The sequence below is a fragment of the Coenobita brevimanus genome, chromosome 16 (assembly GCF_032717465.1).
Source record: "Coenobita brevimanus isolate Jiangsu-jjx chromosome 16, ASM3271746v2, whole genome shotgun sequence".
NCBI lineage: Eukaryota > Metazoa > Arthropoda > Malacostraca > Decapoda > Coenobitidae > Coenobita > Coenobita brevimanus.
Genome location: NC_136969.1, coordinates 32,854,589 through 32,870,946, shown reverse-complemented (window position 1 = coordinate 32,870,946; position 16,358 = coordinate 32,854,589). Strand labels below are relative to the sequence as shown.

Sequence of the window (16,358 nt, the reverse complement as noted above, 5' to 3'; positions counted from 1 at the left end):
AGATTCTTAGCATACAGTCAAAATGGGACCTCTCGTAGTAAGAGGCTGAAAACATTTTCCCTAAGCGCTGTGGCGTTAGCTCTTCCATTCTCCCTTACCGTCTTCAAAACAACACTACCTCGCCATGACGAAGAAGCCTGTAAATTCCGGGGAAGAAGCCTGTAAATTCCGGGGAAGAAGCCCGTAAATTCCGGGGAACATTGGAACTATGCTAATCAGGGGCAACCATACTAGACAGGATCACCATCAGGGTTCAGGCGTTGTGTGTTTCCCTCGTAGTAATCACTTGAGCTCGCCTCGCAAGGTCGTTCCCCTCAGCTCAGCAATAAGGACACTCATCAAGTTCCAAGAAGTCTGTGTGTGTGTGTGTGTGTGTGTGTGTGTGTGTGTGTGTGTGTGTGTTTACTCGAGTGGACGGACATCTTAATATGACACATGCCATGGTATCTATTTAACTAAGAAGTTAGAGTGCTTGTCTCTGTATTGCTCGTTAATTGAAGCCTGTCCGTAGTGCTGTGGTAGTAGTAGTAGTAGCAGTAGTAGTGGTAGTGGTAATAGTAGTAGTAGTAGTTGTTGTTGTTGTTGTTGTTGTTGTTGTTGTTGTTGTTGTCCTTCGTCTTCTTCTTCTTCTTCTTCTTTTTCTTGTCTCTGTTGTTGTTTTTGTCGTTGTTGTTGTTGTAGCCCCAGGGTCAACAAAAACGTGAACCCTGTGAACTGCAGAATAAAGAGACACTTAAAATCAGGCTACGCCACCGCTTGGTCATATTGGTGCCACCTCGCGAAGGCGTCCCTCACAAGACCAAGCCTGTCCGCAAAAGATCTTGGCAGAACTGTTCCAACACAGCCCTCCCACTACACCACTATGGCAAGCCCTATCAAACCATAAATCTCCAAAATGGACGAGACTTCAGACCTCTGACATTCCTGTTTTAAGCAACGATTTAGTATGCAGTCTTAAATTAAACTGAAGCTACCAGAATTGAAATTAAACACGTCCTTCGGCTGTAGGTATCAATGTGCAAAATAAATCACCAAGGCACAGATACCACGAGGTTACCGAATCAAACAGACTAAAGTCCACTATCATTCCTATCTCAAGCAACGATCTAATTCACGGCCTTGAACAGTCTGAAGCTAACAAGATTGAATGAAGCATGTCATCGGGCTGTAAGTATTAATGCACAAAATAAATCAACAAGACAGGGATGTTACGAAACCATCAAAGTCAGCAAGAGTACGGTCCTTTATCATGCCCATCTTCAGCAAAGTTCTAATCACAATCTTGTCCCTGGTTGTTTTTCCACACCACAGACTCGGCCTAGGTCCCCTATCAGAGCCTTCACTTCTCTGATAAGCTTTGAATTATGCTTACATGAACCCGTACTGAGACACGGTGAAGATACCGTGTTAAACCTGACCTGTGGTGGCGAAGAAAGGGTTAAGTCCCTGCTGGAACCTAGGAAGTTAAAGATTGCATTGTTAGAAATTGATGAGGAGTAAAAGAAGTACTTAGTGAGGATTGGTTAAGATATCATGGTAAATCTAACCTGATTTGTGGCGAAGAGAGGGTTGGGTCCCTGTTGGAGCTTTGGAAGTTAATGATTACATTCTTGGAAATTAATAAGGAGTAAAAGAAATAAAGTTTCACAACAATGAAATGAAACTGCTGAAAATTAATACCTGTACTTCGGTAAGTTTTATCAGCGTCAGTCTCATATTTATAAGCAACGATTACATCACCCTAATATCTCTTTATATAAGAATTTTGTGTAACCTCATTCAGAATATGCATTGCAGTTTTGGGCTTTCATCTAAGCAAATAAGGATCAGTGCAACATACAGCAAATTGAACTTCATCTGTCTTCCGTAATAACCCTGTAATGACAGACTAAGGGAACTGAACCAACCGCTATTTTCTTCGACGAAATGCTCACTGAGAAGAAAATTGATAAACCAGATATAGGTGAACAGAAATCAGTTTGTACTTGCGCAGGAGAAAGTAGTCGGGAATAAACATTATTGAAAAAAATTATAGATATCGTACAACATGATCTTAAAGTAGGTGAGACAAAACAAAAATTCCTTCCACTGATATACTCATTTCTTTACACCCAAGTATATTGTCTTTTTTTTTTTTTCATTTCTTCCAGCCACACTTGCGTGTAAAAAACGCTGATATTAAACAGCACGAAATAAAACTAGGTAGCACAAAAAAAATATATATTCTAGTGAAGAAACTGATAAACAGAGCCGACCTTCAGATAATGTGATAGCTTAATCATAACCTTGCTAAAATAAAAACCAGATCATTGCTTATCGGTGACATATATAACTCTGTGTGTGTGTGTGTGTGTGTGTGTGTAACATAAACAATACGATGTATATATAATGTATGTAAGAAAAAAATAAATAAATACAGAAATTTACCCCTAATAGTAAGAAATCCCAAAGTTCAACTGATAATGAGAAAATAAGCGTGCATTTTCAAGAAAATTTTATCATTACAACTGCATGCTCTGTGATGTCTTTTATTTTTTTATTTTTATTTTTTTTTGCGAAGACGAATTTTATGGAAAAATAAACGATGTGGAGGAGTATATGAAGGAGGGCGTCCTGGATTAGCCGAAGAGTTATGTGATTAATTTTGATAGATGTGTGATGAGTTTTAATAGAGAGGTAATGAGTTTTGATAGAGAGGTGATGAGTTTCGAAAGAGAGATGATGAGTTTTGATAGAGAGGTGGTGAGTTTTGAGAGAGAGGTGATGAGTTTTGATAAAAGTGATGAGTTTTGAAAGAGAGAGAGGCGATGAGTTTTGATAGAGAGGTGGTGAGTTTTGAGAGAGAGGTGATGAGTTTTGGTAGAGAGGCGATGAGTTTTGATAGAGAGGTGATGAGTCTTGATAGAGAGGTGATGAATTTTGATAGAGAGGTGATGGACATGGATAGACAGATCTTGAGTTTAGATAGAGAGGTGATATGATGGGGTTTGATAGAGAGGTGATGAGTTTTGATAAAGAAAGAGTATTCAAGCGTCGCTAATCTGGCACTCATTGAGACCTAAGCAGACTGACCACATACCCCATCACTGAGTGTATGATGGTACGAACAGTAACCAGTGATAACATGAACACATTACCGCTTTTCTTGTTCTTTTTTAACTTTTTTTTTTCATTCAGACGAAGATCCGTAAACTATATCAGCTCAGTTAATAGCCAAGGGTAGTCAGGTTGGAGGATCAGTCTAGCTGGTAATAAAGAAGATTCATTCCTACATCATATCTAAGATCTACTGAATTAAATGCAGACACAAATTTGGTATTCAAGATGTGGGAGTGTCTTAGTTATGTCAAATGAAAACAAACCGACTATAGTAACCAAGGAGATTCATTGTTACATAATAAGTATGGTTAATCGAATTTCATGCAACAGCGACTCAGTGTTCAAGTCGTGAGTGTGGTTAAGTTCCTTCATGTTCCTTCATGTAAAAACAAACTGAACATACTTAGGTAATTTTATCACTGTACCCAGCAGGTGAAGTGGCCACAATTCGTTATCATGCTTAATGATTACTGGACACTTACCCTACACTACGCACTGACTCATTGCTGTTACACAACTTGTTACTCATGCATATTCTTTCTATCTTCGTATGGACTGAACTTTTTACTAAAGCAACATTTCTTACAAATAACGCTTGCTTATAAACCAGGGAAAGTATCAAAACAGACGAAAAATATTATGTAGTTTCGACGTTGTCTAATTTCCGAAAACAGTGGCACTGCTTGGAGAGCCCACACAAAAGAAATGTCTTTACAACACGTGTATAATAACTAACAACATAACCCCACCTCCGACTATGAATCTGCGTTTTAAGTGATACGACAATATGTGCTTCATAATATTAAATCTTAATCTAACCTCCCTGGTGCACTGAGTTCTTTCCATCCCCCATTTGGGAGTTACCCCCCCTACCTAAAGACAACCCCATGAGGGATCTACACTCCCTGGTGGTTAACTCCCTTAAAGGACTGACCCCATAAGGCCTCAATGTCCTCCTGGCAAGACACCACCAACCCACTTTTGTTTTTGTTTTTTGTTTTTTTGCTATCAATCACCGGACCGAGAGCCCAAGTCTTTAAATCAACCTTTTTTTCTTTTTCTTAAATCTTACAACAATCTATTCAACAAAAACTAATATACACAGAAAAACTAATCTAAAACCCTTACACCACCATTCAGTTAAAACATATGTGATAAATCAAGCTTGGATGAACATTTGACGGTAAAAGGTTAATATGGTTTGTACTCCAGGAACCTTTCGAACCACCTGCCTAGTGCAATATTTACTAAGGAACCCATGCTATCATCTACCAACCCTTTCACCCATCCCCCACCTACCCACCCAACCATCCACGCACCCATCCATTCATCCATGCACTTGGTTCAGTACGTATGGAGAAACCCACCCAGAAGCCCACCCACCAACCCACCTATCGACCCGCCAATGCATCCAGCACAATGTGTAAGGAGAAACACCCACCCACCCAATGCACTGTGTACAAAGGGGTCCACCCACTTACTGCAGTGTACATGGAGGAACCAACCCACTTCCCCACCCACCCATGCATCCAGGACAGTATGTAGGCTATGTAGGAACCCGCCCACCCGCCAACACACCCACCCAGAGAAGCATGTGCCGTGGAGCCCACTCACCCACCAATCCACCCAGTACAGTATGTTCAAAGAGACCCACCTGCCCATCTACCCACCCACCCTCCAATGCAATGTGTACAAAAGAACCCACCATTGTTCCCACCAAATGCATTATATACACAGGAACCCAACCCCCTAGTGTAGTTTCTGCTGAGGCACCCACCCTCTCACTCATCCGTCCACTCTTCTAAGCTCTGCCAGCAGGATGATTTATCAAGTTCCCACGCACAGAGGGACAGAGGCGCATCTTTCGTAGCATAATTGGGGTACTACGGAGTGTGTACTGTGCAGTGCCATGAATTTCAATACTTTTATGAAAATTATTGATCTCAAGAATTAGTTTTACTGTGAAGAAGTTATTATTCGCCACCTACGGCCCATTCCACTACAGTAGCATTTAACAGAATATACGATGTCAGTGTAATTAATGATTTGTGCCACATCTTCCATTAGTTAACGTTGAAATTGTGGTATATGTATCTACAGGAATGCCAAGAGACTGCATCACCATCCACGAAATTAGGTGCTCTGGGACTTTAGCAGGTGATCACACACACACACACACACACACACACACACACACACACACACACATACCTACAATCAATCAATCACCCAATCAAAACGCACTGTGTACCCAAGGTGTATAATGAAGTATATATGTATTTGGTATTCTGTATTAGTGAAGGAGCAAAATATTTGGCGTTTAATGAGATTTAGCTTCAAAATTAAAATCATGACAATAATATAAGTGTTAAAAATACCTTCATTACATTGTTGAGATACAGCCGGATGTTGAGTTGCGATATCTGAGAAACTCCCTTTTCCTTTCACTTGTATCTGCTGCCTGTTGATTCTGTTTATGGTTATGAGCCATGGTCTCTGTTCAGCCTTTAGTCTTGTTCCTATTGCTGTACGAGAGTCGCAGTTAGAATTTCACACCAAGCGATAATCTGTTGTTGGTACGGCGATTTGTTTTTATCTGAGAGAACTGAGCCACTGTTACAGCTTGAATACTAAGTCGAGGTTGAGCGAATTTCGATAAGTCTTTGTTTGAGATCAAAATGAGTCTCCTTGGTTACCGATTCGAATCATTCCTTCAATATGACTACACCTGGATCTGCGGGGCGGGTGGTGTGTTGGTTGGCAAATTCATCCTCCAAACGGGAAACTCCTAGCTGGAGTCCTGGGCCGATCAGATTCTTGGACAAAGTTTGTTTCCCTATTGTCCCTGCTCGTCCAGCAATGTAACTGGAGAACTGGTAGTAAAACCGAATGTTGTGCGTCTTACTATAGGGAAAGATTTTTACTTAGTGAAACCTGACTCTCTGCCTGAATGATCCTCCAGCAGTCGACAGGCATTAATCCTCAGTCTCTTTTCTCTAGGAGTACGCGTAGCTAAGTTTGATGTGACTGGAAGGCATTTTTTGTCACGTCCACACTAGATTAACTCATGAAATAAGTGTCTAACTAAAGACGGATGGAAAAAATAGCCCAAACCTATGCAAGCCTCTCATCTTTCTTTCTCCCTTTTTTTTTTTTTTTTTCCTCCCCAGCGACCATGGAGGGAAGGATGGAGGGGTCGGAGAAACCCCAGGAGGAGGAGGGAGGAAGACGGGGCTGGGCGTTGGAATGACGGCCTTCTTCCTGATAGCACAGATGGCAGGCGCGGGATTCCTAGCACTTCCCAGGGCCTTAGCGGATGTGGGTAAGGATGACAGAATAAATATAGAGGAAAACCAAAAAAAAGACATAGAGACTGGAAGGTAGAAAAGTATCCACGAAAAAGAGAAGACTATAAAAAGATAGAGAAACAGAGAAAGACAAACAGAAAGAGACAGGGAAGTAGACAGGCACGCAGAAAATCAGGAAACCCTCAGAAATATAGGCAAAGAAAAACATAAAAAGGATGAGGAGAGATGAAGAAGGACTTGGGAGTGTGAATGACCACCTCTTCCTCATAGAACTGGTAAAGGATGGGTTTCCTAGTGTAACCCAAGTCTGTGGCGGATGTGGGTAAGGCACAGACATAGGCATATAAAAGACAAAAATACATACCAAAAAAAAAAAATTAAGACGACAGACAAGTACACTGAGGTATAGAGAGACAAAAGAGGAAAATACTCATAGACACAGAAATATAAAAGTTAAAAAGACACACAGATGGACTGGAAGGTATGCAATACATACAGATAGATGAGATAGACTGGCAATATGAAACAGACACACTAGAAGAGAGAGAAACGCAGACACGTTAAACCATAAGCAAAAACGATAAAGACTCACAGACAAGGAGAAATAAAAGAAAAAAAAAGACAGGCTCTTGAATGGAGAAAGACAGACGCAAGAGAAAAGAAATCGGAAAACAGAGTGACAGACAGACAGCCAAGGAGAAGCAGATGACATAAACAGAGTTGCTGATTCACCACCTTAAAATCATCCTCATTCACTCTCCCTTTTCTTCTGTTATCATTCAGCTTCATACATTCACCGAATCCTGCTTATTCACCCGGTTACTGAAGAACCACCACAAAATCCTGAGTCAGTCCTAGGCATTCAACTGTTTATAAATGATTCACCTTTTCTTCCTGTATCGTGTACGTCACATACCCAGTCTTCTTTCATCCACCCATTTACTGATTTGTCGCTGTAAAATCATACTCATTCATTCCTGGTCATTAATCCAATCCCAAATCATTCATCACGTATTACCTGTTCTGCTTCACTCATCTAGATTTCATTCATCCACCCAGTTACTTATTCATCGTTACAGAGTAACTGATAATCACTCATCCACCCTCATAATTACACATCGTTTCCTCCCATCACCCATTCAACTCCACACACTAGGCCAGTCCTCACTCACCCATCCAGTAATAGGCAACCACTGTCCTTCCCCCCACCCAGCCCAGTCCACCAGTCACCTATGAATTCCCTGATTTACTACCTCAGTCACTTATGCAGTATGCTACACACTCCATCAGTCATCTATCCACTCCCTAATACAGTCGCCCAGTCACGTATCCAGTCCCCCACACACTTCCACAACCTGTATGTAGCCATTAATTTTATGTTTTAGTTACTAACCCAGTCCTTCATCTAAATCTCCAGCCACTAACGCAATCCTCAATCCACTCCCCACTTCAGTTCCTCATTCACCCCTTCCAATCACCTATAGTCCTCAACTCAGTCCCACAGTCATAGCCTCCAATCACCAGTGCAATCACCAACTCAGTTCCTCAATCCCCCCAGGTTGGCTCAGTGTGCCCATGATGATAATATTCTGCGTGAGTGTTGCCTTCGCCGGTACTCGCCTAGGCAAAAGCTATGTGTTGCTGGAAGAGAGGTGGCCGGAGGAGTACAAGCATGGATCCAGGCAGCCCTATATGGAGATTGCTGACAAGGCACTGGGGCCCGTCGGAAGGTGAGAAAGAAATACACACACACACACACACACACACACAGAACAGACAGGGTGAGATTGGTTTCCTATGGCATCTGAAACTACCGAACAGGTTGAAACGTCCGTAAGGTAGAGAATACAGAGTAGTGTTCGGTAAGTGAGGACAATCAACCCAGCTGTTGTTGCTCTTGTTGTGACCCCACTGTCATCTGGACGTGAAATCGGTGAATTGCACACTGAAGTTACTTTCCATCTGCAGTTCCCTGAGGAGGATGTGGAGGGAGTTGTGGGATATTTATATGATAAAGCCAGAGGCTTGGTTATATTAGTGCCACCACGTGCAGGCATCCCCCCCCCCCCAACACCTCAGACAGCCTTATGTGTATGTGACTACAAGTGGCCAGTGAACATCTGAAAGTTAATGAATGGAGGTAAGGGGAAATGGAAACCGGAGAGAGTGAAATTGAAAGTAAGGATAGAGAGCCAACATTTCCCTGTTTTTATCTGGGTGGAGCTGGCGATTGAGTACTGTCATTATAAGATGTAAAGATCGATCACCGGCTAGGAATGGAATCAGTCTGAGCATTTGTATCTTGTTAACACGGGCTTAAGTAATTTCGCCCGTCTGATATAAGCACCCGTGAGGCGACAGGCAAGGATGTGTGCTGAACTTCACGGAACGGGTTGTACAGTTTATGCACAGACGCAGATACAAAAGAAAACATACAATATAAGACAATCATGTGAGACTGAGGGCTGAATAATATCGTTGTCCGGCAGTCAGAACTATTAACAAGTTGAGTACACTGGATTTTCTTCAGCTGTCAATGTCCATATAAGCCTAGGGTAATAACAGCAACAAACGATTTTCTTCAGGGGTGAGAAACTATACGCAGTCAGAGGGTTAGACCAGGCTGCTTTAGATAAGGATCCCCTTCCCTAAGCTGGTTTAGCTCAAAGAAGGATTAAATAGTTCTACTGCATTTATCTTCTGTCGCTGGAGTGAGGCTGTAAATACAAGGTAATAAACTTCAAATTTCCATTTCCTTTAACTTCTCTTCCAAGTTTCATTTAATCAGCACTCATCACAGAGCAAATTATATTTCCGTCGTCCACTGGTTTCAAATATCCCTGCCCAACCCAGCTCATGGCATCAGGAGAATGTTGTGAATTGGGGTTTAAGGGAAGCGTTCTGCCTCTCATTCTTGCATGAACTGCTTGTGATTACTGAAAAGCTGCAGTGTAGGCAATAGTGCTTAGACTGTTCAGAGGTACCGTTAGAGGAAACATTTTGTCTATTTTTCGTTGCCTGATGAGTTACTTATGACTTCAGAAAAACTGGATGATGGACCATGATACTCATTCTATTTAGGAACACAGAGTAAGTGCTCCATCTTTAGTTTCCTCATGAATTACACATCATTTCAGAAAAGTTGCATTATGGTCTGTGGTGCTGAATCTGTTCGGGAGCACGGTCGTATTCATCATCCTAATCTCTGACATGGTGTACAAGATGATATGGGTGGCCATGGATGAGGAGTACGTGTGTGGCATCACCAAGTGTCACCTTATACTCATCGTGGGAGCCTGCATCATACCCCTCACCTGGCTGGGGTCACCTAAGGATTTCTGGTGAGTGGTTGTGGCAAAGAGAGAGAGAGAGAGAGAGGTGGAATAAGGAACATAGAGAAGAAGGAGTGGCAAGAATAAGGTAGTAAGCGGATGCTGAAGCTTGGAGGGGGGTGAGGTAAGGGATGAAGGTCGGGAAAGGGAGGAATGGCGGGGATAAAAGGCAGAGACTGAGATAGAAAGAGGGAAAGAAACTGAGTCATGATAATCGCATATGCCCCTGCCATTTCCTTACCTAACAGCAAACCTCCACTCCATGTGACATAGGAGGCTTCGTAACGTATCTACCTTCAGAATTTAACTTGTATATTACACCTTAACTTTCTCTTATATGTTATTTATATTGTCTTAATACGCAAAATTACTCGTCAAAGATGTGTTGTGAAATTTCCAAAACCAACTAGATACGGCTCAAAATCAATCAAAATTATTTATTTACAGGGGATATGCATTTATTATATCTTTGCATTATTTTTATATTTATTATAGGCTAGTGTCACTACAGTTATTTATCCCCACATTTATTTATTCATTCATTTATTTATACCTTTTTTTGTGAGAGGCCCAATCCGTCTGGCGTTCACTGATTAATGTTTTCGAGACGTGTGCATCACTCCCAAAGACTTTAGCAAATCATTATACTCGTTTTTCAGCCCTGATGGTTTAAAATCTTTTTAGTATTTCTGTAATTGAAAGATTTTATTTATGTTTGTTTTTCAAATTTTTTACACTCTCAATTAGTTTGCCTTCTATAGTGTCGTTTTTCCTTGCTTTCTAGATCCTGCCATGGGAAAATGATGGTGATGAAGATAATGATGATGATACACTTATATAATAACACTTTATCGTTTATTTTCAGACAAGCATCACTACTACCTGTGATCTCAAAAACCGCTGCTGTCATCGTCATCATTGCTTAAACTTTCTCAAAACCAGAGCAGCTCCCAGACAACCGGTCATATTCAATTTATTTTACATCTATCTGAACAAACATTCACTCAGTCTTTATTCATTCGTATTCTTATTCTTTCAGGCAAGCGTCTGTACTGGCGGTAGTGTCAACAGCCATAGCCGTCATCGTCATCATAGTGGAAATCTTCTCCAAGCCAGAGCAGCTGCCAGACAACCCGCCCTACCCCAACCCCACCGTATACTCCTTCTCTCTCGGTTTTGGCGCCATTTTATTTGCTTTCGGGGGTGCCTCTGTCTTCCCCACCATACAGAACGATATGGCAGACCGTACACAGTTTTGGAAGAGTGTCATTGCAGGATTTTGTGGTGGGTGAGAGGATTTTTCTTGTCTTCTTTTAACTTTCTTTTTCTCTTTCCTCTTTATCTGTTTTCTTTTTCTCCTCCTCCTCCTCCTCCTTCTCCTCCTCCTCTTCCTCCTCCTCCTCCTCCTCCTCCTCCTCCTTCTTTTTCCCATCATCATCATCATCATCATCATCATCATCATCCTTTCTCTTTCATTTATAGTCAAGTTATAAAGGTTTTATTTAGATACAGCACAGTAGATCTAAAAGAATCTGTTATTCATTTAGTCAGTTTCTTCAACAATATTTCATTCATTTTAACTAGATGGATGTTTTCGCTCTTTTGCAATTCATACCCTGTACCTCAGTGGCGGAATAAGACAAATCTATAGCTTTACATCGTTTGCTTAGCACTTCTTCGTGATTAGCACCATATTCTAGTGCTAATCTTTCGTTATTACTCAGCATACAAGATGGAGAGATGGTAAAATTACACTTAGAATGAACAGAGTATAGTATCGGAAAAGAATAAGAAAAAGTTTAAGCTTAACCACTGAACTTTCCCCTAACTAGAAAAGACAGCTTCATTGCTCTGTATATTTTCACCGATGCATTTGTTTACTTTTTAATGCAAGCTCGTGTTTCCTTCTTGTGTTTGTAACGGTACTCAATAATTTTTGTTTCACTTATGCTTTAATGTATAAGCGTGCCTTTGCTCTCATGCACCTTTTCTGTTTCATCCCCCACAGTGTTGGGGCTTGTACTGAATGGAAAATAATCTAAATAAATAAAAAATGGCAGTCACCAGTTAATCCGACATTAGACCATGCTATCTATTGTCACTTAAAAACTTTCATTGAACATTTCTCCACCCATGAAGTCCCCATCCCCATCACTTTTCCTCCAGCATAAAGCTTCCTCCCTCACAACACTCCCACATTTATAAATTCGCGCCAAAATTAGCTTTCTCCCACCTCCACGGTACAGGTTATTATAGGATAAGTTAGGTTAGGATAGTTTAGGATAGGATAGGCTAGGAGAGGATAAGATAGGATAGGTTTGCTTAGGGACTGTTAGGTAAGGAGAGGATTTATTAGGTTAGGTTTTGTAGGGTAAGTTCAGGTAGGTTAGACTAGTAAATTTTGGTTGATTCTGGCCTTGTTATGGCTGTTCAGGATTTATTTTCTGTGTATTAATATCCAAAAACCCATTTTGGAGTAATTCCTCTCTTCTCAAAAAAAGAAAAATCTGCACCATAACTTGAACTACAACACACACACACACACACACACACACACACACACACACACACACACACACACACACACACACAGTTCTTGCAATCACAGGTATGCTACTTGTCTACAGGTACCCAGTATCCCCTCCCTCAACTCCTTAATCTATCTCAGCCTCTCAAACTAATCCACCTGTCCCCTCCCCTAGGCATCCTGTCGATGTACCTGCCCGTGGGTGTGGTGGGGTACGCCATGTTCGGGGACACGGTGCAGAGTAACATCCTGCTGACGGTGGAGATGACGGTGCCGGTGATGGTGGCGGTGGGGCTGGAGATCGTCAACCTGCTGTGCACCTTCATGATCAGCATTAACCCCGTGGTGCAGACCGTCGAAGAGTACCTCGGAGTGCCCAGCCGTATGTTGTGTGCTGGATTACTTTTATTTCGAGACACCCACCATCCACTCAATTGATGTAGCGCTGCCTTTAGTGACTCTATTTGTCTGTAACCCGGCAAGCCATTTAAGTATGCTGGCTTGTAACCATGTAACCAAATGACTCAAGTGGTCTGGTGGTTTAGAGCGCTCCAAAAGGATTAGGCCCATAGAGTTTTTCATTTCAGGGGTGGCTCGGGTTTATTCTTCACCTTATGCCATGCACCGTCTAGTACAATTGATCATCCTCGCCATGGGTGTCTGGAATGAATAGCCTAAGCTCGGGATGCTACACACTGGATGGGGAAAAAAAAAATGGAAGTTCACGTGGTTGTACGTTGGCCTGTGAAGTTGAATAAGAATTTCTGGGACTTGGACTGTGAGTGAATGAGGGTGTGGCCCATTTAACTGAGCATACCGTTGATTAGTCCTCCTTCTGCCAGGATTTTTCTTGCTGTCTAATCCTATTCACCCTCTCCTGGGACGTCTGGTGTGAAAAAGAGATCGTGATGATGATGATGGGAAGGATGAGGATGAAATTTGTACTTTTATATAAGCAAGCACAGGCCTTCCAAGGCTCCCTGACCTACGAACATGGTCAGTCCTCCCTTCGCTTGGAGGTGCAATGGGGACTTATTCTTAGAAAATAGGGCTTCACTGACCCCAACTTAAACAGTAGCTTTGCAGGGCAGGTAGTAAATTTCTTCGACAAAAGTTCACATCTTGTTTGCAGTTGTATTTAAGGAATGCTAAGACGTCAGGTACTCTTATATCATTCCCTGCATATTCTTTACTTACTTTAGTTCATTAAGTTTGTAGTTACATAAAGTGAGAAACTGTTAATTAATATCGGTGCTTATTTATCGTTTGGGGTTAGGTTAAGTTATCAATATTGCTCTTTTCATCATTATCATCATCATCATCATCGTTATCGTTACCGTCACGACCATTATCATCATTAACCTCATCGGCATTATCATGATCGTCACCAGCATCCTTAGTTTCATCTCGCCCTTCGGATTTACTACTTTGAATATTGTCATTGTGCTTCTTATTAATTATCACCGTAACAGCAAAATCAATCATCACTATTTTAAACTTCATAATCACTACCAGCACTGTTATCGTCACCACCACACCAGCACCATCACAGACACCACCACCACACCAGCACCGTTACAATTACCACCACCACACCAACACCATCACAACCACCACCACACCAGCACCATCACAATCACCACCACCACCACCACACCATCACAATCACCACCACCACCACACCATCACAATCACCACCACCACCACACCATCACAATCACCACCACCACCACACCATCACAATCACCACCACCACCACACCATCACAATCACCACCACCACCACACCATCACAGTCACCACCACCACACGACCACCATCACAATCACCACCACCACACCAGCACCATCACAATCACCACCACCACACCAGGATCATCACAATCACCACCACCACACCAGCATCATCACAGTCACCACCACACCAGCATCGTCACAATCACCAGCACCACACCAGCACCACACAATCATCACCACCACACCAGCACCACACAATCACCACCACCACTACATCGACCATCATAATCCTAACCATCATCACCATCGGCATCATACCTCCACCACTGCTAAATTTCTTTCTATTTCCAGATTTCTGTTGGCAACGCGTAGTCACCCGAACCTTGCTAGTGATGCTGCAGATGTTGATTGGCACAGCGATTCCCAGCTTCGGCAAGATCCTGAATTTAATCGGGGGTTCGCTCATCACCATGTGCACCTTCATCCTCCCGCCTCTAATGTACATGAAGCTGATTGACGATCGTTCTGACCCCAAGTGGCCAGTCAAGTGAGTTTAGACCGTATGCTTAGTTAGGCCGGAATGTCTGTCTATCTGTTTATTACCAGATGCCTCAATCCTCTAAAGGGTAGAGACAAGCAATCACCTCCACGTCGCCCTGTCCTCTGCCATTTGGTTACCCTCCCTCCATTTCACATCCCCTTCTTACGTATCTCTCTATCCCTCCATCTCATTCTTGATCTCCGTCTCTCCTCTCCCCCTCCACCTAGCTCACGTACACACTTCTAGCTGTTCTCTCATTCTTCCTCCTCTCCACATGGTCAGACCATCTTAAAGTATTTCTCATAACACTTTCAGTCACACCCCGAAATATCTGGGAGGCAAAAATCGAACGAGTATTGTGGTAAAGAAGGCTAACTTAACAGAGAGCTTGGATGGAAGTGTTATTCCCGAAGTACAGTACTGTATCTAATTACCTTCGCCAACGAAGTGGGAGGAAGTTATGTATTCACCAATGTTTGTCTGTCTGTCTGTCTGTTTATCCAGACGATATCCCCAAAAGTTCACAATGAATTTCAGTGAATTTTGATGGAAGAGTGGGTCGTGGAACAGGAGAGAACTGACTAAATTTGGGGGCGGACCTGGATCCGGATCCGGATCCTATGTATAATATCCCCAACAGTTCTCAACGAATTTCAATAAAATTTTGTGGCAGAGTGGGCCATGGGTCAAGGAACAATTGATTAAATTTGGGGGGGGATCCGGATCCTATATATTCCACATGATATCCCGACGGATCCTTTTTAATGGTAAGGTATGCGCTCTCTGAGTGCTTTCTAGTTCTAAGTGTGACTGGATGGTATCTGACTAGATGTGGTTTCTTGTTTTGCTGTGCTCTCTGTCTGTCTGTCTGTCTCTCTCTCTCTCTCTCTCTCTCTCTCTCTCTCTCTCTCTCTCTCTCTCCCACCCCCCCGCCATCACTCCCTATTGCGCCTTCCTACACCAGCACTACTTAGCCATTTGTCCTCCCTGATACTATCAGTACTCTCTTTCTCATTTTCTCTTTCTATTCCCACATCACCAGTGCTCACTCTCACGGTTTCTTTCCTTCCTCCCTCCCACATCACCACCCTTTTCTCCCATCTTCCTTCCTCTTTCCCACCCAGACCATACGCCCTTCATCACCTCCTCTCCCTCCAGTCTTTCACATTCCCTCCATCGCCCCCCACACTCCTTCCCCCACACTGCCCCATCTCTCTCTCTCTCTCCCGCAGGACTATACCACTGTGGAAGCGAATATACCTGGTGGAGATTATGATTGTGGGTATAGTGGGTGGCGTCTGTTCCACCTTGACAGCTGCCTACGATGTCATTCTCGCCTCATTCAACGACTCCTGCTTCACACACTTCTACAACTGTCCAAACCCCGTCTAACTTTCACCAGTCAACGCCTGCAGACATCCTTGCTCGTAAGACATCCGATATCTATCACTCAAGTATAGTTTTCCCTCCAAAATACAGACCATAACTTTAACAGTTTTGAAAGAATGCGTAGCTTACATACGCAAAAAGCTTGTTATATTGGCTGTTTTCCTTTAGAGCAATATTTACCTCCACCAAGGTTATGTTTTTGCCCTGGTTTGTTTGTCAGCAGCACTATGGACAGCTATCGGCTGGGATTTCACCAATATTTGGATAATAATGACTGAGGATTGTTGAAGAGCAAGTTATTAAGTTCTGGGTGCAGAACGGTAAAGCTCGAGGGCACGAATAACATGAAAGAAACAAAACTATGCTATGTCACGGGTGAAGCAAGACAGGGATATGAGACCAAGACCATAATGTTCCTTACAGATCG

General features: G+C 42.5%; 1 protein-coding gene across 1 annotated transcript; it reads left to right on the top strand.

Moving 5' to 3' along the window:
- The first annotated feature begins 6,345 nt into the window (after positions 1–6,345).
- Positions 6,346–15,934, top strand: LOC145391046 (uncharacterized). Its single transcript, XM_080265779.1, has 7 exons — positions 6,346–6,421; positions 7,966–8,137; positions 9,545–9,748; positions 10,779–11,023; positions 12,442–12,648; positions 14,353–14,548; positions 15,775–15,934. The coding sequence occupies exons 1-7, from the start codon at positions 6,346–6,348 to the stop codon at positions 15,932–15,934; spliced, it is 1,260 nt and encodes a 419-aa protein (XP_080121905.1).
- The last annotated feature ends 424 nt before the right edge of the window (positions 15,935–16,358 follow it).

Excerpts from the sequence above, each read along its gene's own strand:
- LOC145391046 (XM_080265779.1), top strand. The coding sequence starts at position 6,346 with ATGACGGCCTTCTTCCTGATAGCACAGATGGCAGGCGCGGGATTCCTA. Across the intron at positions 8,138-9,544 it reads GCACTGGGGCCCGTCGGAAG|AAAAGTTGCATTATGGTCTG; the intron begins GTGAGAAAGAAA and ends ACATCATTTCAG. Across the intron at positions 11,024-12,441 it reads TGTCATTGCAGGATTTTGTG|GCATCCTGTCGATGTACCTG; the intron begins GTGGGTGAGAGG and ends CCCCTCCCCTAG.